The sequence below is a fragment of the Sphaeramia orbicularis genome, chromosome 7 (assembly GCF_902148855.1).
Source record: "Sphaeramia orbicularis chromosome 7, fSphaOr1.1, whole genome shotgun sequence".
NCBI classification, from domain to species: Eukaryota; Metazoa; Chordata; class Actinopteri; order Kurtiformes; family Apogonidae; genus Sphaeramia; species Sphaeramia orbicularis.
The window spans coordinates 7680102-7706082 of NC_043963.1; the positions used below are offsets into that span (position 1 = coordinate 7680102).

The 25981-nt window shown below is 36.6% G+C and overlaps 2 protein-coding genes across 3 annotated transcripts; both read right to left on the reverse strand.

Moving 5' to 3' along the window:
* Nucleotides 1-4531: 4531 nt before the first annotated feature.
* On the reverse strand, nucleotides 4532-11455 carry gata1b (GATA binding protein 1b). 2 transcript variants are annotated; one of them, XM_030139289.1, is made up of 5 exons: nucleotides 11321-11455; nucleotides 9063-9361; nucleotides 7665-7810; nucleotides 5900-6025; nucleotides 4532-4772 (listed from the first exon to the last, which is right to left on the reverse strand). In XM_030139289.1, exons 2-5 carry the CDS (start codon nucleotides 9319-9321, stop codon nucleotides 4647-4649), a joined length of 657 nt encoding a protein of 218 aa, XP_029995149.1. In that variant the 5' UTR covers nucleotides 9322-9361; nucleotides 11321-11455; the 3' UTR covers nucleotides 4532-4646. The 2 variants fall into 2 exon arrangements, with proteins under 2 accessions (XP_029995149.1, XP_029995148.1); XM_030139288.1 differs by having other exon boundaries at nucleotides 9021-9361.
* Nucleotides 11456-12794: 1339 nt separating this feature from the next.
* On the reverse strand, nucleotides 12795-25053 carry cdk20 (cyclin dependent kinase 20). Its single transcript, XM_030139287.1, has 8 exons — nucleotides 24372-25053; nucleotides 23960-24073; nucleotides 23677-23865; nucleotides 21276-21397; nucleotides 18940-19002; nucleotides 16320-16443; nucleotides 14142-14297; nucleotides 12795-13103 (listed from the first exon to the last, which is right to left on the reverse strand). Exons 1-8 carry the CDS (start codon nucleotides 24450-24452, stop codon nucleotides 12912-12914), a joined length of 1041 nt encoding a protein of 346 aa, XP_029995147.1. The 5' UTR covers nucleotides 24453-25053; the 3' UTR covers nucleotides 12795-12911.
* Between the last annotated feature and the right edge of the window lie 928 nt (nucleotides 25054-25981).

A 25981-nucleotide genomic window follows, 5' to 3' on the forward strand; every position in this document is an offset into this window, starting at 1 on the left:
CCATCAACGTTTGACCCCACCACCACCTCAAAGTATGAAGGGCCTGTCAAAAAACATCAAAAATGCTCATTTTAACCCAGAAAATCACGTATTATGAGGTCTTAAGTGTCCACAAATTGCTTTTTCTGGTATTTTATAGTGTCCCTGTAATATTAACTTATATATGAGGTGATATATAAGTGAAAATAAGGTGATTTTACAGTTTTTTTCAATTGCTTACACACAATTTCAAAGCTCTATCTGTTTTTCTCAAAGCTCTACACACAAATTCAATTATTGCTCAAACCAAATTCAAAAAGTGCCCTATCTCTTACAAAATGAAACACAGTATTCAAAATATTCTAAACATATCTCAAAAGCCAGCGTCTGTCTCACATTATAAAGACATTTTCCATAGTATTATATACTTAGGTATATCATTTACACTCTGTTGCTCTAAATCTAAAGCTCTGTTGTTTTTATGGATTTTTTTATATTTTGCCATAAAAGAGTGAAAATACAGTAACATGCAAATAGAACTCAACCCAAGCAATATTGGAACCAAAAATATTTAATTTTCTGAATAAATCGGTTGCTGTTGTGAATTCAGTTTTGTACAGCACATACGAAAAAACAAAGCAAAGTACACCAACCAGCACATATGGTGGTACAGCAACCAAAAAATAGAGATTTGTATGGAAAAATTGTGTGTGTGTGTGTGTGTGTGTGTGTGTGTGTGTGTGTGTGTGTGTGTGTGTGTGTGTGTGTGTGTCAGTGACGATTTCTCATTGACTGCAAGGGAAGCCCAGCTTCCCCTAAAATTACGAAAATTAAATGGTCAAATATGTACTGTTGTGTTGAGTACAAATGTGTTAGAACACGTTCATCTCACAGATGAGTTCGTTCAGAATCAGCTTTATCACAAATCAACAGACTGGATGTTGTTCACTTCTCCTCCATTCCCGTGTCTCTGTTTTCTCCTCCATCTCTGCTCAGTGCATTTGTCCGTAGACTGTGTCCGTCTCTGGGCTTCAGTGGGACTGAGTGGAACAGTTTTTTTCATTGCCTCAAAACTGGACGGTAATTGGATAAATGCCACGATGTTGTCCCGCCCCTGGACACCGGCCGTCTCTGGGGGTGAATGGAGCTGTGGGCGGAGCTCGGCCGGGCTGGACGCCAGAATCCCACGTGCTGATTGGAGGATCAGTCGAAAGGCTGAATCCCTTTTGATTGACAGCTGTTTTCAGATCTGCTCCTTCACTGACACAGTTCAGTTTAATACCGTCACACATTCTGCTGTGAAATCAAGAGAGAAACCACTAGGAAATTACTTGTTCATTTCTTGCACTGTAAATAAAACACACTCATTGGACTTCCTTGTTTCAATTTAACATAATTTCAGCGTTTTCTTGTTTCAGTTCCATAATTTAATCATTTCTTATTCGAGTTTAATATCGTTTTGTAGATAGTTAAATCAATCATACTGTCGGCTAGGTCACAGTGAAAGGAGCATCTGTTTAAAAAGGCTGAAGTCTTACACCCACAACACACTGGGCCAAGGCCGTCTGAGCAGCCCAGCTGTGCTGGACATTCAGAGGACACTGGTCCAGTCCTTGGAAAAGACGCCTACTGGTACGATAAGGTTACTGAGCATTTTCTTAGAAAGGAACGGAGGGCCGAATGTATGTTTAATTAACTTGACAATTTATTTATTTATTTTTTTAATATAAGCCGACAATGAACTTCCCCTCTCTGAAAGACGAGCAGCCGCCACTGGTGTGTGTGTATTTAGGGTCCACCTCTCCTCTGGGCTGGATCTGGCCTCTATACTTCATCCCCATCTCATGCTATATTTTCTCTGTCCAAACATGGAGGACAGAAGCTTCTTGTGTGGTGTATCCATCCTTAGACAGAGGCTTCATCAGTGTCACCACATGCTTCGCTTCCTCCATTGCCTGGAGAAGAGGCAGCGGGCACAGGGACAGCCATCATACACTTTCCAGCACCATGTTGAAAAGAATTCCTCCATTGGGTTTAGGAAAGGTGAATCTGGAGGCAAGTTTACAACAGAAAACACTGGATGGTTGACAAACCAATTTTGGACCAACTGAGAGTGATGAAAGCTTCCATTATCCCATAGAACACAGGTGTCAAACATGCGGCCCGGGGGCCAAATCCGGCCCACCAAAGGGTCCAATCTGGCCCTTGGGATGAAATTGTAAAGTGCAAAAATTACACTAAGATATTGATTCTTTTAGTTCAGTTTCCACATTCAGACTAATTACCTCCGCCAAGGAGGTTATGTTTTTGCCAGGGTTTGTTTGTCTGTCTGTCTGTCTGTCTGTCTGTCTGTCTGTCTGTCCGTTAGTGTGCAACATAACTCAAAAAGTTATGGACAGATTTGGATGAAATTTTCAGGGTTTGTTGGAAATGGGATTAGGAAGAAATGATTAAATTTGGTGGTGATCGGGGGTGGGGGGGCCCATGGGGGGGGTCACTCACGAGCCTTGGCGGAGGTCTACGCTCTCCGAGTGCTTCTAGTTCAATCTCACGTGGGCAGGACCAGTAAAATACTATCATAACTAGAAGCACTCGGAGAGCGCAGACCTCCGCCAAGGCTGATCAGTGGCCCCCCCCGTGGGCCCCCCCACCCCCGATCACCACCAAAATTTAATCATTTCTTCCTTATCCCATTTCCAACAAACCCTGAAAATTTCATCAAAATCTGTCCATAACTTTTTGAGTTACGTTGCACACTAACGGACAGACAAACAAACAAACAGACAGACAGACAGACAAACAAACCCTGGCAAAAACATAACCTCCTTGGCGGAGGTAACAACATATAAATAACAACAACTCCAAATTTTTTCTTTTTGTTTTAGTGTAAATACATGAAAATATTTACATTTACAAAGTATAATTTAAAAAAAAAAAGTGAATAACCTGAAGAAATATGAATAACCTGAAATGTCTTAAGAGAAGTAAGTACAATTTTAACAAGATCCTGCCGGTTACTAAATGTTTTGTGTATTTGTAGATCCACTATGATCTGTAAGTTATAATGTACATGTGTAAATGATAAACTGAGGCAGAATATTGTGAAAATTACACTTATTTTTTTATCTTTTGAAAGGATAGTTTGTAGATGTAAACCTTTTCATAATGTAAATTTACTTTTTCCACACTAAAACATAGAAAAAAGTTTGAAGTTGACATTATTTCTATATTATTATGTTATTATTTTACTAGTCCGGCCCACTTCAGATCATATTTAGCTGAATATGGCCCCTGAACTAAAATGAGTTTGACACCCCTGCCATGGAACCATACATCTTGCCTCACAGGCCAGTGTCAGGCGGTGTTTGGTTGGTGTTCAGTAAAGCCATTATTGCTTGTACATGTGAGGGCAGAGTCTGAGGCACTGATGAATAAGTGTGGCATTTTGATTGGTTGTGTTTGAAATAGGAAATCAAGTTACTTCCTGATAGATTTGTGTGTGTTAGGTAGAGAATTGTGTGTACTGATATGCAAAAAGTTAAAGGCTAAATTGAAAACTGTGTCAAGGAACAAATTGTGTGTGGAGATAAAACAAATATCTAACATAATTCAGTTTAAAAAAAGATATAAAAACATGATTCTTGAGAGGTACAGTATTAAATAATGACAATAAGGACTGTTTGTTTATGGATGATGTTGTACTGATAAATATGCCGTAATTATTGAAGAAAATGGTTGAATTGTTGAGTTTGTTTGTATGACTGGACTGACATGATCATATTGTTGGGTGTAGTTCAGTTACTGCATTATCTATTTGTCGTGGTTTGATGTTAAAATTAGGAAAATATTATTGTTTGACTCTTGTATCAAGTTAGCGATAAAGGTATAAAAGCACTGAGGGGTAGAATTAAATAAGTTCATACTTCTTCCTGCTCCTTTTCGACCATGCAAAATTCTGTCCATTTGAATGTTTTATTTTGCTTTTATTTTGTTTTGTTTTGTTTTTTGTTTTTTTGCATGTTCGAAATAAATTAATAAATTAAGGCTGAGAATTAGCTTGTGGTTTTGCTGATTTGATGTGGAGTTGTGAAGTTTGAGCGAAAGGTTTTAGAAATTGTGTGTTACATAAAAGTTTTGTGTGTAAGCAATTGAAAAAAAAAAAACTGTATTTCTTCTTCTTATTTTATCACCATGTTTTATTGTGATTTATTAGTAATGACTTGGCTTTTAACTCTTTTTTTTTTTCATTTTTTTGTCATTAAGGTGTTTATTGATTTTATTAAATTTTCAGTCCTTTACAAAAAGGAAAACTCAAAGTGAAAAAAAAGAAAAAAGAAAATCAAAGAAGACAAAAAGGAAAACAAAAAACAAAACAAACCACAATTTAAAAAGGCAGCTGCAGCTTTTAACCCTTGATTAAATTAGATTGAAATTTGAATGAATGTATTGTTTCTGTTTTTTGTGTTTATACGTGTACGTGTGTGTGTATTAACTGAACTGAAATAATGTTAAATAGATGTAGTAAAATGAAAATACAAGGCCTTCAGTCTTTGTGACAAACTATTTATTACAAATCCACACAAACATACAGATAATGAGTTTATAAAAGAAATCCAGATGAGAGAAAATCAGACATTCTGAAAAGAAAAATGACAAGAAAAGTAGATTTAAGTGAAGAGGAAACTGAGATCAGCTGCTGATTGGTCGACCTTCCTGCTCCTCTTGTTCTTATTGGTCACTTTGCGCTTCCTGGTTTGGGTGGTTTCTTTCTTCATGGTCAACGGTCTGTTCACCTGGAGAACAAAAAAACCCCCAACAAAACCAGAAGTTTACTTATGTTAAAGGTCACAACAGAATAAACAGAAGTCGTCAAATGGTCGTCGTTGGTTGTTCACTTCTTGTAGTTTTTCTTCTTTTGCTTCATTTTCCAAATTATCAAAACACAAATGAAATTAAACTTGTAAAAATAGAATAAACAAGTTCAAAGATACCACTGGATTAAACATTGTGTAAGTGTGGAACGCTGCGAGTGTGTTCCACCAATCAGCATTCTTCAGCACAATAGCCCCGCCCCAAGAAGGAAGTACACTCCCCCTACCAGGAACTTTTTTCAAGGAAAGTTTGGGGTCGAGGGAAAGTTATTTATCCAAAAATTTTGTTGGAAATGTGCCGAGGTTTCTCAAAATCCCATGAAAAGTTACAATTCTTCAGGTGGAAAAGTTGCTTATGTTTCTGGATCAAAAAAAAAAACTGGACAAGAATAGGATGTAAAACATATAACACAACTGGAGAGGAGTTAAAAAAAAAAGTATAATATTTGACTCTGAGATGTTATAGGATTGAAGTGTAAGTTAAGACCTAAACATCCACCAGCAACCAACACCATCTACTGGTCTAACATATTTAATACCTGTCGATTAAATATATACCTAATTCTATCAATACATGTAAATAATTGGTGTAAAAATACAGTTCTTCATCTTTTCATGGTCATCAGATATGACCCATTTGGACGTTCAGAGGCTCCGTAGTTACCATGGAAACACCGTCATCTTCTACAACATTGATTCACCAGTAAAACCCATGGAGTTGGATCAATGACAGTGGATGGACACACTTGTGTTTATATTCAGTTAAAGACATCTTTGCTGAAAATGTCCCTTTTTCTTCAGTTTTCTCTGTTTTAATATAATAACCTTTGAATTTACTCACATCTAAATTAAATATTGGAAAATATATGATTTACAGTGAAAAACGCTAAATACAGAGGATAATGTTAGAATAAACGGTGATAAATGAGTCAAGAAATGTTAAATAGAAAAATTCATTTTCATTTAATTTTTTCATTCATTCATTTTTTTATGGGTTAAAGCTGCAAAAATGAGTCTATATAAGTAACGTCCAGGTAAGTCCTGAGTACCTGGTGTAGTTTGAAGTAGAGTCCACAGGCGTTGCAGACGGGTTGTCCTGCAGCGTTCCTCCTCCACAGGGTGGTTTTTAACGTCAGACAGTTCACACACTGAGTGCCTTTCCTCTGAGTCGAACACTGGAAACAGACAAAAACAACATTAAAGATTAAAGATTCTTTTGCTGTCATTGTATACACAGAGCACACACAACGAAATTTGGATGCGCTTATGGAGACGATGATTGAGTAAAAAATACACAATTTAAAATATTAAATATTTAAATTATATTAAAAGAGCTGGAATAATCAATAAAAACAGTAAAAACACACAGTCACACATTCACACATACCTGGGCAGGTGCAGAGGACAGGACAGGTGAGGACAGGAGTTATGGCACATAGATGAGTTTTCATTATTAAATGTTGTTGATTTCGATTTGTGCACATTGTTGATTATGATTATTGTACATTGTTGATTTTTAATTATTGCGCATTCTTGATTTTGAATATTACCCATTGTTGATTACTGCACATTTTTACCGCCAAGGAGGTCATGTTTTTGGCAGCGTTGGTCTGTCTGTCTGTCTGTGTGCAAGATAACTCTAAAAGTTACAGACCGATTTGGATGAAAATTTCAGGAAAAGTCGATACTGGCACAAGGAACAAATGATTAAATTTTGGTGGTGATGGGGAGGGGGGGGGGGTCTGCGCTCTCTGAGTGCTTTTCTAGTTACATATTGTTGGTTATGATTATTGCACATTGTGTAAGTTTCATGACTGAACATTTTTTTATTACTGCACATTGTTGATTATTGTTGATTATTCCATGTGGTTGGTTGTTGCAGAATTCAGTGCAACGACTGCATCAGTGGTGGCTGCTCATCTTTCAGACAGAGGAGGCTCATTGTCGGCTTACATAAAAAAAAGTCAAGTTATTTAAACATAAATTCGTCCCTCCGTTCCTTTTTAAGAAAATGCTCAGTGACCTCATCGTACCAAGTAAACAAGAAAACGTTGAAATTATGTTAAATTGAAACAAGGAAGTCCAATGAGTGTGTTTTATTTACAGTGCAAGAAATGAACGAGTAATTTCGTAGTGGTTTCTCTGATTTCCCAGCAGAATGTGTGACGGTATTAAACTGAACTGTGTCAGTGAAGGAGGAGATCTCAAAACAGCTGTCAATCAAACGGGATTCAGCCTTTCGACTGATTCTCCAATCAGCACGTGGAATCCTTGCGTCCAGCCCGGCCGAGCTCCGCCCACAGCTCCATTCACCGCCAGAGACGCCGAGCGTCCGGGGGCGGGACAACATCGTGGCATTTATCCAATTACCGTCCAGTTTTGAGTCAGTGAAAAAACCAGTTCCACTCAGTCCCATTGAAGTGCATGGACGCTGAGCGTCTACGACAAATGCACTGAGCAGAGATGGAGGAGAAAACAGAGACACGGGAATGGAGGAGAAGTGAACAACATCGAGTTCGATGATTTATGATAAAGCTGATTCTGAACAAACTCGTCTGTGAGATGAACGTGTTCTAACACATTTGTACTCAACACAACCGTACATATTTGACCATTTAATTTGAGTAATTTTAGGGGAAACTGAGCTTCCACTGCAGTCTGTGAGAAATCACCTCTGGATTGCATGCTGTTCGTGTCATTATTGTCACCTGATTCCAAACATGAACCGGTGTGTGTTTGTTTGGACTGGTGTGTGTTTGTTTGGACCGGTGTGTAGTTGTTCAGACTGGTGTGTAGTTGTTGTGTCGTACTCACCGTCCTCTTCTTGGGCCTCAGCAGAGGTCGGTTCTGCCACATGCTTTTCTGTTCCAGGCTGCAGGTGTTACACAGGTGTTGTCCGGCGGTGTCTCTGCTCCACAGGGGGGCGCTGTGGGCCCCACAGGACACACACTCACGCTCCTCTGGACGGACACACACACACACACACACACACACACACACACACACACCAGGGTTAGTACAAATAATAACAATAAACTGAGCAGCTGAAAACACTCCCTCTACAGCTTTCTCTTCTGGGTCCAAATGAAACAACTGCACATTAAGATGAACAAACTGGGGTTGTTTCATGCTGCTGTGGGGAAAATTAAGCTAAATTGTCAAAAAAAAGTAAAATATTTTGGGAGCTATAATACGTAAAAACGTGCAATTAAATATGTGATTCACAGCTGTGATTAATGAATCTGCTCCACTCTAATTTCAAACAGAAGCAACATGGCAGCTCCTGTAACCGTGAGATTTTGGCATCACTTTTTCCACAGTAGCATTTATTTATAAGTTAAGTCTGTTAAGTGTTAAGTCTTTTAATTTGAACCTTGAGAAGAGAATTGTAGAAAGAAATCGACTTATTGAGCTTTAAACGTAAAACATTTTACAAACTGAATAAAGAGAAAGAGAAAAATAAAGAAAAAAAATCTAAGAATCCATCTGATAAGGTTTTAATCTGCTTTATTTCTTCCCCTTTCACAGTAAACTGAAGATCTTAGAGTTGAAAACCAAAACTATGTAAATACACACTGACATTTTTGATCGTTTTATCCATGAAAACTGATTAATTAAATGAGAAAATAATCTACAGATTCTGTGTTTATGCAAATGTGTTTTATTGATGAATTATTTGACTTTATGGCTGTTAACGGTGTGTTTCCTGTCAGAGGCTGGGATAGTAATTGTTTTACATTATGACATTTTGCATAGAATTTTATTGTGATACATTTATTTTAACACGTAAGGTTTTCATTTTTTGCTGTAACCTTTCTAAGCAAAAAATTGTTGTCACCTAACTTTAATTGTATAATTATTTAATTAATTAACTGACATACTGTTTTCAAAAATTAAAGTAAAACTACAAGAAAAAATGGAAAAACAAACTAAAGTAAAACAAGTAGAATTTCATTTTATGCTGATGATAACGGTTCATTTGCACAAGAATAATATGACTTTGACAAAATAAGAGACCTTTAATAAATATGACACTAAAAAACAAATAAAAACTAAAGTTATTTAAGATACAAAAATAAAACACCTAAAAACTCATAAAAGTAAGAAACCTATGATGGATTTCAAAGTTAAAATAAAAACAAATTAATATTTCAGTTTAGATGTACTCACCTGGTCCAAAGCCCCGCCCCCTCTGCACACTGCCCTCTTCACCTGTCAGACAGCAGGAGGAGGAGGAGGAGGAGTACAGGTTGCCATAGTAACTGTTCCATCCTGTTGTTGTTGTTGTTGTTGTTGTTGTTGGTATTAATGTAGAGAAGAGGCATGCAGGGGGCGGAGTTGAATGACCATATAAGGACACGTATGGAGGAGGAGGGAAATAGGCTGACATCAGTGACTGACAGCTGGAATCATCCAACCAGTGGGAGGGACTGATCACCTGACCAGTCAGCTGCTCGGACTCATGGGACATTTCAGGTTAGAGGGAGGAGTCAGAAGAAAGACAGAAAAGGCTGTGGGAAAAAACGATGAAGTTTTTAGTAAAACATTTATTTTAATATATGAATAATCAGTTCATATACAAATATTTTCATATGTGGGTCAAAGGTTGTGATGGATGGACCGAGGAGAGTCTAACTGATGATCAAAAGATGGTAAAGTATAAATCAAAGAACAAGAAATTCCAAAACTTACTAAATTAAGCCAATGTGGAAGTATCTGAAAGCTGTAATACCACTGACGGCCACTAGGTGCTTCACCAAAAAGTACTGGCTGGATGGGAATTGAATATAACAATTTCATTTTAAAGTTGTATATTTCTTTTTGTTGACTTGAAAACCAAAAATAAAAAAAGACCGTGATCAAAAAAAAAAACTACAAGTAAAGATGGAAAAACAAACTAAAGTAAAACAAGCAGGTTTTCATTTTATGCTGATGATAACAATTAATTTGTACAAGAATAACATGACTTTGACCTTTAACCTCCTAAGACCCAGCTATGGGTTTTCTGTCCACATTTATGGACAAGAGTTTCACAACTTTACACAAAAAAAGAAAACTGTCCACCACAAAGGACATTCCATAAAAATTTTAAAAACTGCATCTGAAAAAACTGTTGCATCATGACGTTTCCAATATAAGCACTTATATAATAAAAAAAACAAAATAAGCTTGTACTTTGCTGACACGTCCTGGGTCTCAGGAGGTTAATAAATATGACACTAAAAATAAATAAAAACTAAAATAAAACTAGTCAGTTACTTAAGATACAACAATAAAATACCTAAAACTCATAAAAATAAGAAACCTGTGATGAATGAACTTAAAACCAAGTAATGTTTCATCTTAATAAATAAATGATGCATCAATATTTAGCTGAGTGTGGAGCTGAATCATTATTTTCAGGATGTTGCAGGTATATTTTTATAAACACTGTTTCTGAGCTGCAGGATGAATTCAGAGGTGAAGTATTAAAGCAGGGGTGTCAAACTCATTTAGTTCAGGGGCCAGATTCAGCTAAATTTGATCTGAAGCAGGCCGGACCAGAAAAATAATAACATAATAACCTATAAATAATGACAACTCCAAATTTTTGTCTTTGTTTTGATGTAAAAAAAAAAAAAAAAAAAGAAAGAAAAAACATTAAATTATGAAAATACTTACTTTTATAAACTATCCAAAAAAAAAACCAAACAACTGAAATTTAAATTAAAAAACATAAGAAAATTTAGTGCAATTTCAACAATATTCTGCCTCAACTTCTCATTTGTCCATGTGCATTATGGATCAGATCTACAAAGACACTAAACACTGAGGAACAGGCAGAAAAATTGTTAAAAATGTGCTGAATTTTCTTCAGTCATTTCAGGTTGTTCATATTTGTTCAGGTTATTCACATTTTAGTGTTACAGGATAGTTTGGAAATGTAAATAATTTCATAATTTAATGTTATTTTTTGCACTAAAACAAAGAAAACAAATTAAGTTGTTAATTCTAGATTCGTTTTGGCTTAATTCAAGATTTTTTTACTTAATTGAAGATTTATTTCTTTTTTTTTTTTGGCTTAATTCAAGATTTTTTTAACTTAATTGAAGATTTATTTTTTTATTTTTTTTTGGCTTAATTCAAGATTTTTTTACTTAATTGAAGATTTTTTTTTTTTTTTTTTTTTGGCTTAATTCAAGATTTTTTTAACTTAATTGAAGATTTTTTTTTTTTTGTGGCTTAATTCAAGATTTTTTTTGTTTTTTACTCAATTGAAGATTTTTTTTTTTTTGGCTTAATTCAAGATTTTTTTGTTTTTTACTTAATTGAAGATTTTTTTTTTTTTTTGCTTAATTCAAGATTTTTTCCTTAATTCAAGCTAAATTTTTTTTTTTTTTGCTTAATTCAAGACTGTAGAATTTTTGCACTTGGCCGCATGTTTGACACCCCTGTATTAAAGTGAAGAGGATGTTGAAGGTGATACTTACAGAGGCCGTGGAGCTGCATGTGGAGGTGAAACAGTCCAAGCTCCTCCTGAAGTAGGAGCTGATGAGAGGAGGAGCAGAGAGGAGGAAAGGGAGGAGTCACTGAGGAGAAGTGGCCTTTTCTTCTGTCACTGGAGGTGGATGTTCAAGTGGAACTCTTATTTTTTCTTTTTTTTTTTTCAACTTTACTGAAAACATTTGAGTATATGTTACATAAATTTTGAACAAACAACAAGATGTCAAAAAGGAAAAAGCATTTGAAGAAATAAGTTTAAGAAAATAATGCATAGCATTAAAGAAACAAAGCATAATAGACAAATAATAGTATAATAAATAAATAAATCAAATAAATAAATAAATAAATGCAACAGAGAGTTTAGTCTATATTAAAAAAAATTGTTTATAAATAGCCAGGGTGATAGAGCTTTTTTAATTATAGATAAATTCTAAAGATTTAATATATTTTTCAAATTCCAATACAAAGATTTTAAAATTTGGGTGTGTTTTGGTATATTTATTTTTATGTATATGAAATTTTACAAATAAAACTATCAAATTTATAACCAAATTCTAAATTATGAATGTCATGTTTAAAATATGTAATTTCATTTTGGGATGTTATGTTAAAGTGTAACTCCTTTTTTTTTTTTCCAACTTTACTGAAAACATTTGAGTATACATTACATAAATTTTGAACAAACAAACAAGATGTCAAAAAGGAAAAAGCATTTGAACAAATAAGTTTAAGACAATAATGCATAGAATTAAAGACAAAGCGTAATAGACAAATAATAGTATAAATAAATAAAAATAAATAAATAACAAATCTAACAAAAATAAGTAAAATAAATAAATAAATGCAACAGAGAGTTCAGTCTATATTAAAAAATTGTTTATAAATAGCCAGGGTGATGAAACTTTTTTAATTATAGATAAATTCTAAAGATTTAACATATTTTTCAAATTCCAATAGGAAGATTGTAAAATTTGGGTGTGTTTTGGTATATTTATTTTTATGTATATGAAATTTTACAAATAAAATGATCAAATTTACAACAAATTCTAAATTATGAATGTCATGTTTAAAATATGTAATTACATTTTGATGAATGAAAGTAAATTAAGTGTTCAATTAAAAACAATGATGATGATCATCATCATTATACATGTTAGTATACATATCACTGTAGTATGAGTAAAAATAAAAACACTAGTATCCTTTTAGAAGCAGATTAATAAGATAAATAATAATAATGGTTAATATAATACATGTTTGAACCAGTGACTCGTACAGGGTGTACTCCGCCTTCACCCATACATAGCTGGGATAGACTCCAGTGACCCCCATGACCCTAGTGAGGATAAAGTGGGTTCAGAAAATGGATGGATGGGTGGGTGGGTGGATGGATGGATGACAATGACAATTATGGGTCAAAACAAGAACTATTTCAAAAAATCTTGGAAAGACCTGAGAAACGATCCAACATCACAGCTTTTTTTAATTAAAATTTTTAAATCTCAAAACACGTCACTGAAGCAGACAATAAATAAGAGCAGAAAACAGATGTGAACACAGTAAATACACACTGGTGGTTCAGAGGCAGGAGGCGTGTTCCTGCAGCAGCGCAGGGTCCACCACGCTGTCCTGAAGGGGCAGGTCCACCGAGAAGTCTGTGGGCGGAGCCTGCAGCCGCTGGCGAGGGGGTCGACCCCCCCTCTGAGGGATGGGCAGCTCTGAGTGGTGAGCAGGAAGTGGAGACGTGAAGAAGTACGGGTGGAGGAGAGCCTGAGCCAATACAGACAGCAGAAGATCCATACAGGATCAATAGAATAGAACAGAGGGTCAAAGTCTGTCTATCTATCTATCTATCTATCTATCTATCTATCTATCTATCTATCTATCTATCTATCTATCTATCTATCTATCGTTCTATCGTTCTATCGTTCTATCTATCTATCTATCTATCTATCTATTTATCTATCTATCTATCTATCTATCGTTCTATCGTTCTATCGTTCTATCGTTCTATCATTCTATCTATCTATCTATCTATCTATCTATCGTTCTATCTATCGTTCTATCTATCGATCTATCTATCGTTCTATCTATCTATCTATCGTTCTATCATTCTATCGTTCTATCATATGCTATTTATTTCGTTATTACATAAAAATTCTTCAAAAACAACTGTGCTCAAGTTAATTAAAATAATGAGAAATTCTGTCAAAATTACATTTATCAAAACTGTGACTGAAGACACAATGAGATATTTTAAAAACAAATGACATCAAGAAATGATTTATATAAAAATCTACAAGAGTTGACTGTTAGAACCACCTTTATGTCCTCAAAATATCTTATTACTAGTTCTGTGGAGTATTATTACTTGTGAAATAGAAACAGAAATGAAGAGGATGACCGAATTATGGACTCATGATGCACTGGATATATGCGTCTGTATGCGTATTAATGTTCACTGAAATGTGTGTATGCTCAATATGTAATGCACATACTGATATTGTTATTAGTATTTAATTTTATTCACCATAGATCTTATTAAGGGTGGGAGGGTTTTTTGTTTGTTTGAGTGTTATACTGTTGTCTGTTCATTAAAACGGAAAAATCAATAAAAAATATTTGAAAAAAAAAAAAACAAAAAACTTCAAGCGTTAGAACCATCAGACTACCCTCATATTATGTAACCATTACTTCCACGTCCTTTAATAATAGTGCTTTTTTCCTGTTTCCTGTCTTTGTGTGTGAAACGTGTTATAAATCAGCTAATGTCCAGATCTGGACTCCACTTCCTGTCCGGTGTTGTACCTGACTCGCTGAGCAGCGCTGTTTGGACGGATAAACCAGGAACTTGTAGAGCAGGTCAATGGCCTGAGGGGACGTGTCGGGGACGATCTCCTCCAATGGGATGGCTGGATTCTCTTTGAAGGTGATTTTGTTGTAATCTGGTAACTCCACAATATCCTGCACAAACACAGACAGAAGGTGGAGAGTTGAACTGTTGAACTGTTGAACGGAGGACACGATAGAGACAGGAGGACGTTCATGGAGGTGTAGAGTTAGTTAGGATCAGGTCAGAATAGGGCAGGGGTGGGCAACCTGTGGCTCTGGGGCCACATTTGGCTCTTTAGACATTTCCCAGTGTCTCCATGTGGCTTTGTCAAAAAACATATGGAATGAATAGCATTTTTTAAACGTTTTGCTATAACTGTTGCAACAATAAAGTCTGTCTGATGTTATGCAGTTGTAAAAATGAAGACAATACTTAAGGTCAGTGTTTTTCAACCTTGGGGTCGGGACCCCACGCGGGGTCGAATGGAATTCAAATGAAGTCGCCTGAAATTTCTAGCAATTGATTAAAAAAAACAAACAAACTTACAAATAAAAAATATATGGTGAGTTGACAGAGACAATCCCAATCCATAAAAGACAAACTGTGAGTGTGAAACTGCAGCACTGTGGTTCTGTTTATCTGTCAAACGTTCATTGTGGTCAGTTTCAGATGCTGCAGCTCTTTCATAATTCATAGTTTGGGTTCTTGTTTGTTCAGTATTAATTGTCAGCCTTGGAAATCCAAGCTGGACTGACTGTACATATCCTGACCAAGGAAAATCATATTCTACCTTTGTGCAATACTCTACACCTGGCTTTACTGCCGCCGTCTGTAACTTCCTAAGACCCAGGAAATGTCAGCAAAGTACAAGCTTTTTTTGTTCTTTATTAAATAAGTGCCTATATTGGAAACATCATGATGCAACAGTTTTTTCAGATGCAGTTTTTAAAATTTTCATGGAATGTCCTTTGTGGTGGACAGGTTTCTTTTCTTCTTTTTTTTGTATAAAGTTGTGAAATACTTGTCCACAAATGTGAACAGAAAACCCATAGCAGGGTCTTAGGAGGTTAATAATATACATTATATAGACTAAATGTTGTCTAAAATTAACATTTATTTTCAGCATAGTATAGCAAACAATTATATGATCAAAAACAAATTAATTTTAGCAAAAAACGTCTCCATTTTGAATGTCTGGGGTTGTCAGAAATTTGCAATGTTAAAATGGGGTCATGAGCCAAAAAAGGTTGGAACCACTGGACTAGGGGAATCCAAAAATAGAAGTAGTAGCAAAAGTAGACTATTTTTTTTATCATGACTTTAATACTGAATCACCACTCATCACCGCAATAACTGTAGATATTGTACATATTTTATTTATTTTATTACTATTTATTTTTTATTGTTATTTATTTATTTTTCGCTTTTGCTGTATCCTCACATCTGGAGGTTTGTGTAAATACTATGTGCCTCCTGTTCATATTCCTGGTGTCTTTGGCAATATATATTTACATGCTTATGTTTATCTCTAGGTTGGGGGTGGGGACTTATATTAAAAGGGTCATATTTCTCTAAACCCACTTTTAGTTGTCTTTGGTTCATTTATTTGTGTATTTGGACCCTAATAGTTCACACAGTTTGAATTTGAACCCTCCAGGTGCTGCAAGGCTATCTTTATATTCATTCTGGCAAAAATCCAGTGGATTTCTACAACCTGTTTTAATTCCTGCTTAATTTGTTACGTTTTTTTAACTAGTTGTGTCACAACATTTGCACAGCCTGTACTATCATATTAATCTAGAAATAAAGACAACTCCATATTTTTCTCTTTGTTTTAGTGTAAAAACAAAGTTAAATTGCATGACAGTGTTTACATTTACAAACTATCCTCTCACAAAAAATGTGAAAAAAAAAATTGTTTTGCTTGAACACACATAATGAAAACACCAGTACTGTCCTGATTTCTTACTCATCTGATAAACACAGGTAATGCATTGCTGTCTTTGCAAATGGAGATGATGCACTGCTCATACTTTTTCGGCTTCAAAGTGGAGACAGGAGATCTGATGCCAAACGGTCACATGGTTCCACATTCTATTGTCATGTGTGAACAGGGCTCATGTGTGTTTTCGTGTTGTGTGTTTGCGTCTTACGGGCCAGCTGTCCTGCGTCGGCGTTCCCAACACTCGGAGGACGCAGCAGAGCTGTTCGATGTCGTTCTCTCCAGGAAACAGAGGAGATGAGTTCAACAACTCACCAAAGATACAGCCCACTGCCCTGAAACACACACGTTAACATATATTTAGTGTTATTTTTATTCTTCATTATTCTTTATAATGTCTTCAAAGTTCATTTTTCTTTTATTCTCTCCTACACCATTTAACTGTGATCCGTAGAAAGGAATAAAAGTATAACATTTTAACATCCATTAATAAAAACAATCGGATGAACCAGTGGCGATTTCTCATAGACTGCAAGGGAAGCTCAGCTTCCCCTAAAATTACGAAAATTAAATGGTTAAATATGTTCGGTTGTGTTGACATTTCATTGACTACAAATGTGTTAGAACACGTTCATCTCACAGACGAATTTGTTCAGAATCAGCTTTATCACAAATCAACAGACTGGATGTTGTTCACTTCTCCTCCATTCCTGTGTCTCTGTTTTCTCAGCGTCCATGCACTTCAATGGGACTGAGTGGAACAGTTTTTTTCATTGCCTCAGAACTGGACGGTAATTGGATAAATGCCACGATGTTGTCCCGCTCTCAGACGCTGAGCGTCTCTGGGGGTGAATGGAGCTGTGGGCGGAGCTCGGCTGGGCTGGATGCAAGGATTCCACAATGCTGATTGGAGGATCAGTCGAAAGGCTGAATCCCATTTGACTGACAGCTATTTTCAGATCTGCTCCTTCACTGACACAGTTCAGTTTAATACCGTCGCACATTCTGCTGTGAAATCAAGAGAGAAACCACTACATTACTTCTTCATTTCTTGCACTGTAAATAAAATACACTCATTGTACTTCCTTGTTTCAATTTGACATAATTTCAACGTTTTCTTGTTTACTTGGTACGATACGACCATTTTCTTAAAAAGGAATGGAGGGCCGAATTTATGTTTAAATAACTTGACATTTTTTTTACGTAAGCCGACAATGAGCTTCCCCTGTCTGAAAGACGAGCAGCCGCCACTGGAATGAACACAGTCACATAAACACACAAAACCATCACACACACATAAAGAAAGACTTTAAATTCTTACATGTGAAAAGATTCAGTCCGTGATCGTCAAAATATGAAACAGTGATTTCAGATTTATTTGGGGTTTCTTCTTGGTTTTCACAGGGTTTCGGTCTTGTTTAGGTTTTAGTAGTTTCAGTTTGTGGAAGATTGAAGTGCATGGTTGTGAGGTCTGGACATCCTTTCATGACAAAATACTATGTTTTTGTATTTAAGACAATACAACTTAGTATAATTTGACTGTTTTTATTGTTATCTATTTGTATAAAATTTTAGAAAAGCACCTAAAACATCCAAAAAGTCTAAAAACAAAAATTACTTAAGTTTAGTGGAGATCAAATGTAATCATTAAACCTGGGAAAATAGATTTTAGTGCTTTTTATTTTGTTGCTCCTCATATTGATTTATATGAATATGGCTTTGTTGGATCCCTACATGGGTTGGATGCTACAGGTTTTAGCTAAACTGACGTGAACAAAGTAGAACAAAGAGTGTTTTGCACCTGTGAGTCTGATCCAACGTCCAAAGTAAAGTTATTTTTTCATTCATTGGATACATATGTTCAGTTTTGGTAATTTAGGAAGTGGACTAACGCATCATCCACATGTGCTCTGTCTCTATTAAAAGACAATGAAGCATCTGACATCAACATATTGTTAATTCACTTCTTTTGTTTGTTTATGGCTACTATAGTTTATATATACAGGGTGTCCCAAAAAAATTCACATCATTTGAGATGTCCATATCAGAGTGACTACGTGTTCAGGAGAAATGATACTTAATAGGATTTATTTTGGACATCAAATGTTTTATTCGACAAATTTCAAATGAAAAATTCTAGGGGATGGTACTTTTATAATGTTCTAAAGTTATTACAAATGTTCAATGTCCAGATTATTTTTTTTCCGACACAAACAGACTTCCTCTTGAAACTTCTTTTACCACGTCCAAATCTGCTTTCCTGTTGGCGCTTGTTTATGAAATTTTCTAACAAATTCACATTGTGCATTCATATTTGACTGAGTTTGGGCGTACTTCAATACACAGAACGCCTTTTCTGTTGCAGTAAATGCCATGTCTACTCCTGAAAGCAGAACAATAAAAATGATTGCACTTTTTTGAGCAAAAAGAGCAAACAAATTGTAAACAAATTGTTAGGTGATGAAATGATGTCAAATGTTTTGGGACACCCTGTATATATGGAATATATCGTGTATATATATATAATTCACAGACTGAGAAAATCATCTTCATTTCTGACCTAAGACCAGCTGTTAGGGAGCTTTAACTCTTTGGTTTGGATAAAACTTAAAAGTCTGGACCAAGTGAGGTAGGAAGTTTAGCCCCATGCGTGACCTGATGCTGTATTATCAGTCTGCTGCTGCCCCCTGTTGGCCATTCTGTGCTTTTACTAAACCCACATGAGTCGTATCTGATCAGTCTGTTGGTCCAGTTTTCAAGTGTGTGATTTGGTGTGTTTTCTAAAAAACAGGAGCCGCAGAGATGAAGACCCCTGTCCTCTTTAGTCTCACCACAGGTCGACTCCCTCGTCGTACTTCCTGGCTCCGTACAGCAGCTCAGGTGCTCTGTACCACCTGCACACAAAGATTCAAAGATTTTTATTTTTCAATTTTCTAGATGCACAGGACATACAGAGGATTGAGATATCATTTCTTTCTCACCTTGTAACTAAAAAGCCATGCAATTTTTTTTAAAAATAAAAGAGGTAAAAATAGAATAAGAATACATACAGGGTGGGGAAGCAAAATTTAAAATATTTTGAGGCAGGGGTTGAAAGACAGTGTATGACCAATTAGTTTATTGAAAGTCATGAGAATTTATTTGCCACAAGAAAATGTCCATAATAGAAAATGTTTTTATTCTATGTGTCCTCCTTCTTTCTCAATAACTGCCTTCACACGCTTCCTGAAACTTGCGCAAGTGTTCCTCAAATATTGGGGTGACAACTTCTCCCATTCTTCTTTAATAGTATCTTCCAGACTTTCTTGTAATAGTTTTGCTCATAGTCATTCTCTTCTTTCCATTATAAACAGTCTTTATGGACACTCCAACTATTTTTGAAATCTCCTTTGGTGTGACGAGTGCATTCAGCAAATCACACACTCTTTGACGTTTGCTTTCCTGATTACTCATATGGGCAAAAGTTTCTGAAAAGGTATGGATAATAGTGTTAGGTATGATTATGACAACAGTATATGTTTGGTTTCAAAACAATTGACGTAGTGCCTGCTGAGAAAAAACAACTAAATGTTCATTGTACATTTTGCTTCCCCACCCTGTAGGTGGTATGAAGAATAAACTATAATAGAATATAAAATGTCTATATAGAAGTCTATTTACTATTCTTCTTCTTTTTTTTTTTTTTTTTTTCCACTTTTCCATTTTCAAATCCCACTGAGATCGAGATCTGTTTTACAAGGGTGACCTGGCCATGAGGTCAGCAGCACACGCCAAGAAAGAAAACAGGTTTTACAGACAGGTAGTAACAATAAATTCAAACAAACAGTAATAATATTGTTGTTGGAGCCAAAATACAGTTTTGTTTGTTTATTCCTCTTTTTTATTTTGACTTTAATTTAATAATTGTTTAGTGGGTTTGGTTGTGATGATTGCCACTGGTGCAACTCATCTTGGGTGTGGCAAACTTCCATATACCTGCTGTGTGAGGTGGGCGACGTGTGTGTGAGGACAGCCCCAAACAATTTCCAGATCGTGAAAAGCGTGAAACCGTGAGATTGAGTTGGCCAGCGTTTAGAATGTTTTCTTTTGTGTTAAGAAGCCTATTTTGTTTATATGTAGAAAGTATATGGAAAGACAATTGTGAAGTATGATGAACTCTTGGACTTTATATTGGACAATAAATGGATTGGCAAATCCAAAGACAAAGAAACCCAGCCGGACATTCATTCATTCACGCGTCGAAAATACAACAGCTTGAACCCTTCCACACCGTTGTAGTGGCTAAAGGTAAAGCCACTACAATTGTAAAAACAGAAAAGTGAGACAGTTTTTTTAAAAAGTGCAGTTAATAAAGCATAAAAATTTAGTTGAGGTCACAGCAATTTAAAAACACAGGCACTGTCTGACTGACTCTCGCTGTCTTGTCCGTATTTACAATAGCGAGTGAGTGAATAATGGATCAGGACCAAGGTTATTATCGTTAACGAAAACTAACGAAATGACGAAAACTAGAATTGAAAAAAAATTTTCGTTAACTGAAATAAAAACTATAATTCAAAGAAAAAAACGATAACTAACTGAAACTGTATTGTGTGCTTATAAAACTAACTAAAACATATAAAAATTATAGATAAAATTCCCTTTGTTTTCGTCAATGTCGGATTGATATGAAATTGATTTATTTCACTCCAAAAATTTTAGCTGTTGGCACCATACGGCACTTCACGGTCCGTCACTTGGTTTAGAGTCGTCTTCTGGTCCCCACTCTGGAAACATGGAGACTAAAGCAGCAAAGTCCTGTATGGGATTTATGTGAATACGACGGCAAAGAAGAGAAAAGATATGAAAAAACTAAAACTAATACTAGAACTAAACTAAAGCAAGGCATTTAGAAAAAAAAACAAAACTAATGAAAACTAATAAAAACTAGCAAACCTGCTCTAAAAACAAATTAAAACTAACTGAATAAGAGAAAAAAAAAAAAGTCAAAACTAAATAAAACTAAACTATAATGAAAAATCCAAAACTATTATAACCTTGATCAGGACAGCAGCAGATACAACACTAATTCAATGAACCAATCAAAGATATATTATATGAGTCAGGCAAGTAGAACCGGACCCTCATCCCACCCCCCACCCCCCTCTGTGTGAGCTGTACATCTCACCTGGTGGCGACCTGGTGGCTGTACAGTCGGTCGCTCTGCTCACTCAGCAGCCTGGCCAAACCAAAGTCTGCGATCTTCAGGTGACCTGATGAGCTGATGAGCAGGTTCGCAGGCTTCAGGTCCTAAATACAAACACACAGGACATCAGGGTTTTATTCTGAGAGGCCATGGGAGGATAAATAGAGAGTAGCTGGTTGATTCAGGCCCTAATTTTTGACATTTTCCTGTAGAGTATTTGAATATATGTGTATGGGTGTTACGGAATAGATGGAAAGGTACGGGTGGGTAGTGGGAGGGATATTTATTTTTATTTATCCATGTTTTAATGTATTTTTTCCTCATTTGTGTTTTGTACCTCATGTTTATATTTGTTCTTCATATATTTTTTCTTCATATATGTTCAAAGAAAACAACAGAGTGCCTTATGACCTCACTGCACAACTGTCTGTATGGGTGTAAAAACCCTGCACTCAATGTGTATGCAGTAAACATGTAACTGTGTAACAAGGTGCTCTGATAAAAACATTTGAAATATGTGCATGGGTGTTACAAATGTGCACAGGATGTGTCAGAGGTTCAAAGTAACATCGCTTTGGACTCAGATGGTCTGGACCCTGGACATCTTCTAATTCCAATATTATTATTATTATTATTATTATTATTATTATTATTATTATTATTATTATTATTATTATATTTGACTTGTAGCTCATTGCAGTCAGTGTCTTGGTATGTGTCTATTAGGGATGTAACGTTTACCAGTATAACAATAAACCGCTGTAAAATTCCCGACAGTTAGTATTACCATTTAAATTGTAATTACCATAATAACCGTGTTTGATTACCGCACTGTGAGAACTCACAGTGCTGCTCATTTCCTAGAGAAGCAGCAGCATTCCAGGCACGCATGCCAGTTCGCAATGTTTGGCCTCTGAAAACATGCCTGAAGGCACCTGCATGGAGAGCACTGTGGAGATTCAGGGATAGCATGGTCCTGCACAGACCAGAGAGAGAGAGAGAGAGAGAGAGAGAGAGAGAGAGAGAGAGAGAGAGACAGAGAGAGAGAGAAAGAGAGAGAGAGAGAGAGAGAGAGAGAGAGACAGAGAGAGACAGAGAAAGAGAGCGAGGCAGACGCAGAGCCCTATAAAGAAATTTACAAAATGCTTTGATGTCGCCGCTCCGGTGATCACAGGGTTCATGTCATTAGCTGACGTTCTGTGACACTGCGCTGTCATTGGCTGAAGTTCTGTGACACTGCACTCTCATTGGCCGACGTCCTGTGACACTGCCCTCTTATTGGCTGACGTTTTGTGACGCTGCGCTCTCATTGGCTGACGTCCTGTTATGCTGCGCTGTCATTGGCTGACGTTCTGTGACGCTGCGCTCCCACTGGCCGACGTTCTGTGACACTGCCTTCTCATTGGCCGACGTCCTGTGACACTGCCTTCTCATTGGCTGGCGTCCTGTGACGCTGCGCTCTCATTGGCTGACGTCCTGTGACACTGCCTTCTCATTGGCTGACATCCTGTGACGCTGCGCTCTCATTGGCTGACGTCCTGTGACGCTGCGCTCTCATTGGCTTTCGTTTTGTGACGCTGCGCTCCCACTGGCCGACGTTCTGTGACGCTGCGCTCTCATTGGCCGACGTCCTGTGACACTGCCTTCTCATTGGCTGACATCCTGTGACGCTGCGCTCTCATTGGCTGACGTCCTGTGACGCTGCGCTCTCATTGGCTTTCGTTTTGTGACGCTGCGCTCTCATTGGCTGACGTCCTGTTATGCTGCGCTGTCATTGGCTGACATTCTGTGACGCTGCGCTCTCATTGGCTTTCGTTTTGTGACGCTGCACTCTCATTGGCTGACGTTCTGTGACGCTGCGCTCTCATTGGCTGACGTTCTGGGTAGCTGTCTCTCTCTCCCACTCTCTATCCCTTTCTCTCTCTCTCTCTCTCTCTATCAGGTGACATGTTTAATGCACATTTGTATGTTTGTTGTTTACATGTTAATATTTGAAAGTTTCTACCAAGAGAAAGTACACTGTGCCTATTATTTTTTATTTATTTATTTTCAAAATATAATTTCATTAAATTATTTCAGTGAATGTGTACGTACTTTTGGAACATTTTGAGCACAATTTCAACAATATCACGATAATAACGATAACCATGATAATTTTGGTCACAATAATCGTGATATGAAATTTTCATATCGTTACATCCCTAGTGTCTATGTGTTTATGGTGTTTTAGCAACACTCCAATCTCTGTCCATGTAATGAGTCTTTTCATATTGAATCTGTATTTTTTTCAGTTTTCCTGTTAAAGATAATTCAGCCAAAAACTCTGGAGTCTTATTCTGTCTACCTGACTCTACCTCATCATATCACCACCTCCATCACTCACCCGGTGCATAACGTTATTGTGATGCAGGAAGGCCACGCCCTTAAGCAGCATCATCATGTAACCTTTGACCTGGGCTGGGGTCAGAGGTCGCTGGGAGTTCCTGATGACTTCAGAGAGGTCAGAGAGCATGAAGTCAAAAACCAAGACAAAGCCCGTCCCATGAGGGAAGACGTCCTTCAGCTTCACCACCTGAAGACGAAGGAGGAAGAAGAAGAGGAGGAAGGTTAATGTGATCGTGACCTTTGACCTCCAACTTTGAGACTACATGTAGATAGATGCACACATGCTGGTTGTCCTCAATCTCCTGCAGGGCCTTGATCTCCCTCAGAGCCTGGTTGGGGATGCCGTCTTCCAGTCGCCTCAGAGCGACTTTCTTTAGAGCGACCGTCTCCCCTGTCTGACAGGAAATCAATCAATAATCAATGACACATCACATGATAATACAGACTTTACACCACAACTTACTTCCTGACATTTTATTCAGTGTTTAGTACCACTTTCCTTCCATTGTTCCCTAGAAATTTTGATTTTTCATTCAAGAATGTATTTGAAGGTGCTTTATTTACTACCAGGGTGATTACACATTCTACTAGGCAAATATTTGGGGTCAAAATGTCACCGAAATAACAGGAATAACTCAGGTACATTGACAGTTCTGGGTTTTCTCATACATTGCTTCGTCTGTCTCTTCTCACCTCAATATGTTTGGCCTTGAAGACGATGCCGTGAGCTCCTTCTCCAATCCGACCCAGGATGCTGTACTGTTCCATGTTCATGTCCAGGTCCAGGTGAGACTGAACACAGCTGTAAAACTCTCAGGGTCTGACCTTTAATTACAGATTTGGATCTCACATATTTCCTGATGCAACTTCAATTGATGAAAATACTAAGAGAAGCTAAAAATTGTTAATAAAGAGCAAAACGCACGGGGATTTAGTGTTTATCAATTGACTAAACGCAACAGAAACATTAATTTATATGTTGATTAAAATATTTTCCGCATGACGACCCAGTAAGCTTTATAATTATTTGAAATGACTCAGAAATGTCTTAAACTGGTGCTACTACGGCGAATAATACAAATATACAGAGCAAGAAAACCTGTTAGCTTAGCCTGCTAGTGGAGAGTTCGCTGCCGTTTCCTTGGTAACCGGTTAGCTAAATCAGCACAGTTAAGCAGTCAAATGAAAAAAGAAACATTTTCTGCTTTAATGTGACCCGCTGCAAGCACAAAAATCTAGTAAAAATAGAGAATACGGGAGAATACATGTCTATAAAACACATATATTCACAGAAAAGAGGTAAAAGAAGCAGTTTGTGTTAAACACCTCTGAGGTGTAACAGACGCAGGCCGCCATGTTTGTTTACAATGACGTAGTTCTTCTTCTCCTTCTCATCGATGTCAGATTCCAACTAAATAGTGCCCCCTACTGCTGGTCAAATACTGTACATTTTACTCCACTACTTTTCCCTCACAGCAGTGGTTCCTCTTCAGATTTATCCTCTTGCTGTCAATTAAAAACCAGATACCACATATAAGTTGATGTAACTATTTATTTGCTTTTGATACATAAAGTAGTGCAAAAAGCGATTTGTGGGAATGGGGTATCGTGTGACAAAAACAAAAACATAGTGCAAATGGCAGTGAAAATGGTGCAATTCTGTCAGTGCAAACTGAGGTTGTAAACAGGTAAGCCTCTTCTTGACGAAGCCCTTGTCACCCTCTTATTGTCTTTGAGGTTAAGGTGGAGGTGCCATGTCATAAGTTATCATTACGTTTTGTTTTGTTTTTTGTTTGTTTGTTTTTGTTTGTTTGTTTTACTTTTTTATACTTAATTTTTCACATTGTTTTCCAAACATAATATACGAGACAGCTATGTTTCACAAGTAAATACACCAAATTAAACAAGCCAGTGGTCATCAATTATTTTGAAAAATAAAAATGAATAAATAAGACAAAATAAAATAACAATACTCCCACCATCCAAAGACATGCACTGATAGGTTAATTGGTTAATCTAAATTGCCCATAAGTGTGAATGTGAGAGTGATTGTTTGTCTCTATATGTCAGCCCTGCGATGAACTGGAGACATGTCCAGGGTGAACCCCACCTTCACCCATAGGTAGCTGAGATAGGCTCCAGTGACACCCGTGATCCTCGTGAGAAGAAAGCGGGTTCAGAAAATGAATGAATGAATAAAAGTAAAATTAAATTAAATTAAAATTAAATTAAATAATGTCCATGGAATCAAACATATAAAAATTTGGTTTTGGTTGGAAGAATTGATAATTGAATAAATAAAT

Bases quoted from the DNA above. Each gene is read 5' to 3' on its own strand.
- gata1b (XM_030139288.1), bottom strand. From the start codon at position 9,321: ATGTCCCATGAGTCCGAGCAGCTGACTGGTCAGGTGATCAGTCCCTCC. The intron at 7,811-9,020 runs GTGAGTACATCT...GTGTCCGTCCAG, and splicing joins GGGGCGGGGCTTTGGACCAG to AGGAGCGTGAGTGTGTGTCC. The intron at 6,026-7,664 runs GTGAGTACGACA...GTCTGTTTCCAG, and splicing joins TGAGGCCCAAGAAGAGGACG to TGTTCGACTCAGAGGAAAGG.
- cdk20 (XM_030139287.1), bottom strand. From the start codon at position 24,452: ATGAACATGGAACAGTACAGCATCCTGGGTCGGATTGGAGAAGGAGCT. The intron at 21,398-23,676 runs GTGAGTGATGGA...GTTTGTATTTAG, and splicing joins ACAATAACGTTATGCACCGG to GACCTGAAGCCTGCGAACCT. The intron at 14,298-16,319 runs GTAAGACGCAAA...GTGTTTGTGCAG, and splicing joins CGACGCAGGACAGCTGGCCC to GATATTGTGGAGTTACCAGA.